The sequence below is a fragment of the Sinocyclocheilus anshuiensis genome, unplaced genomic scaffold (genome assembly GCF_001515605.1).
Source record: "Sinocyclocheilus anshuiensis isolate Anshui unplaced genomic scaffold, SAMN03320099.WGS_v1.1 scaffold690, whole genome shotgun sequence".
Classification (NCBI taxonomy): Eukaryota; Metazoa; Chordata; class Actinopteri; order Cypriniformes; family Cyprinidae; genus Sinocyclocheilus; species Sinocyclocheilus anshuiensis.
The window spans coordinates 48371-50057 of NW_015547715.1; the positions used below are offsets into that span (position 1 = coordinate 48371).

Here is a 1687-nt window from a genome sequence, read left to right on the forward strand (position 1 = left end):
TTATAATATAATGTAAAAATATTTTAAATAATATTATTTCTATTCATAATAATAATAATAAATACATATGAATACATTTAAATAACTATTATATGCTTATGTTATAAATAATAATTATTATTTTCATTATTATTAATAATAATAATAATAGTAATATGCTCAAACTAAAATCCACAATTATAATTAGTATTTTTGTTGTTTAATTATTATAATTCTTGTTCAGTAATTTGTTTAATTATGTTGTTGATGTTGAATGAATTGTATTTATTTATTTATTTTTTATGTATATATGTATTTTTGTTTACTGATTGATTGTAAACACGTCTGCTGGGGTTGGTTTGTGCTCTATGTCAGGGGTGCTGATCGCTGTCGTCACTATATGGTGGAGATGCAGAGCAATGGGAAGTATGTGATTCTCGGGGAGGATCGGGCTCATTCCTCTCTCACAGATCTGGTCCAGTATCACACTCAGGTGGGCATCAAGCCCTTCATGGAGCTGCTGACGCTGCCCTGCGGTCAGGTGAGTGTCCTGCACTCCACTCACAGCTGTGTGTTCAGTGTAGAGAGAGAGTAACGCTGGTTTGTGTGTGTGTGTGCAGATGTGTGATCAGGAGCCGGACTATGAGGAGCTCAAAGCTTTTACATCATCATCATCACCTTCATCGCCGTTGTCGGCATCTGCGGTGGAGCGTCCCGCTGAGGATCAGGACATGGACACGGGTTCACATAAAGTGCACTTAGAGATGCAGAGACTCTTCCTGCTGCCGGGAGGAAACTCAAACCCAGAGTCCCACAAACCGCCGGTGCTCAAGCGCATCTCTGACCGCCGCAGACGGGTCGAAGCCACTCAGATGGAGCACAAGGACGACGATCCGACCGGAGAGAGCAGACCGTTCCCCCGACTCTACCCCTCCATACGACTGGCCATGAGAGAAATCCAACAGATCCAACAGGTACAAACACACATGCACAGGAGATACAGAGGAGATATGTGACCCTGGAGCACAAAAGCAGTCTTAAAGGGGTCATATGATGCGATTTCAAGTTTTCCTTTCTCTTTGGAGTGTTACAAGCTCTTGGTGCATAAAGAAGATCTGTAAAGTTGCAAAGACTAAAGTCTCAAATCCAAAGAGATATTCTTTATTAAAGTTAAGACTCTGCCATGCCCCCCTAAAACGGCTCGTTGGCCAATCAGAGCAGACTGTGCTTGTCAAAGGAGGGGGCTTTGCAGAAAACGAAGCGTTTGAGAGAGGCCGGGCATAGAAGACCTACAATAATGTACAGTATTTGAAAAATAATGTGTTTTTTGAACATTAAAGTCTTTCATAACATAGTTGAGAATCATCTTTATACAAATATTGGTTAAAAAATCCTGAAACCCAAAAAGTTATTGGTGATTGAAAAAAAAAATCCCATTGTTTTTGCCTATACATATAATTTCATGTCATTTTATTTTCCTAGAGTCCTAGTGTAGAATAAAATAAAATAATGTTATAATAAAATATAACTGTTTGTGCAGAATTTTGTGGGGGGCGCTCGAAGGGGGTCTCGCCCAGGGTGTAATTCAGTGTAGAACCGCCACTGGTAGCAATAGTCAAAAATACATTGTAGGGGTCAAAATTATTGATTTTTCTTTTAAGCCAAAAATCATTAGGATATTAAGTAAAGATCATGTTCCATGAAGATG

The 1687-nt window shown here is 39.1% G+C and overlaps 1 protein-coding gene across 1 annotated transcript in view; it reads left to right on the forward strand.

Annotated features, from left to right (window-relative positions):
- Nucleotides 1–1687, forward strand: part of LOC107704107 (myosin-IIIb-like) — a 48073-nt gene that overhangs the window by 44409 nt on the left and 1977 nt on the right. The window contains exon 28 of the mRNA XM_016506961.1: nucleotides 600–953. Within this exon, the coding sequence (XP_016362447.1) occupies nucleotides 600–953 (354 nt within the window). The remainder of the gene's footprint in view (nucleotides 1–599; nucleotides 954–1687) is intronic.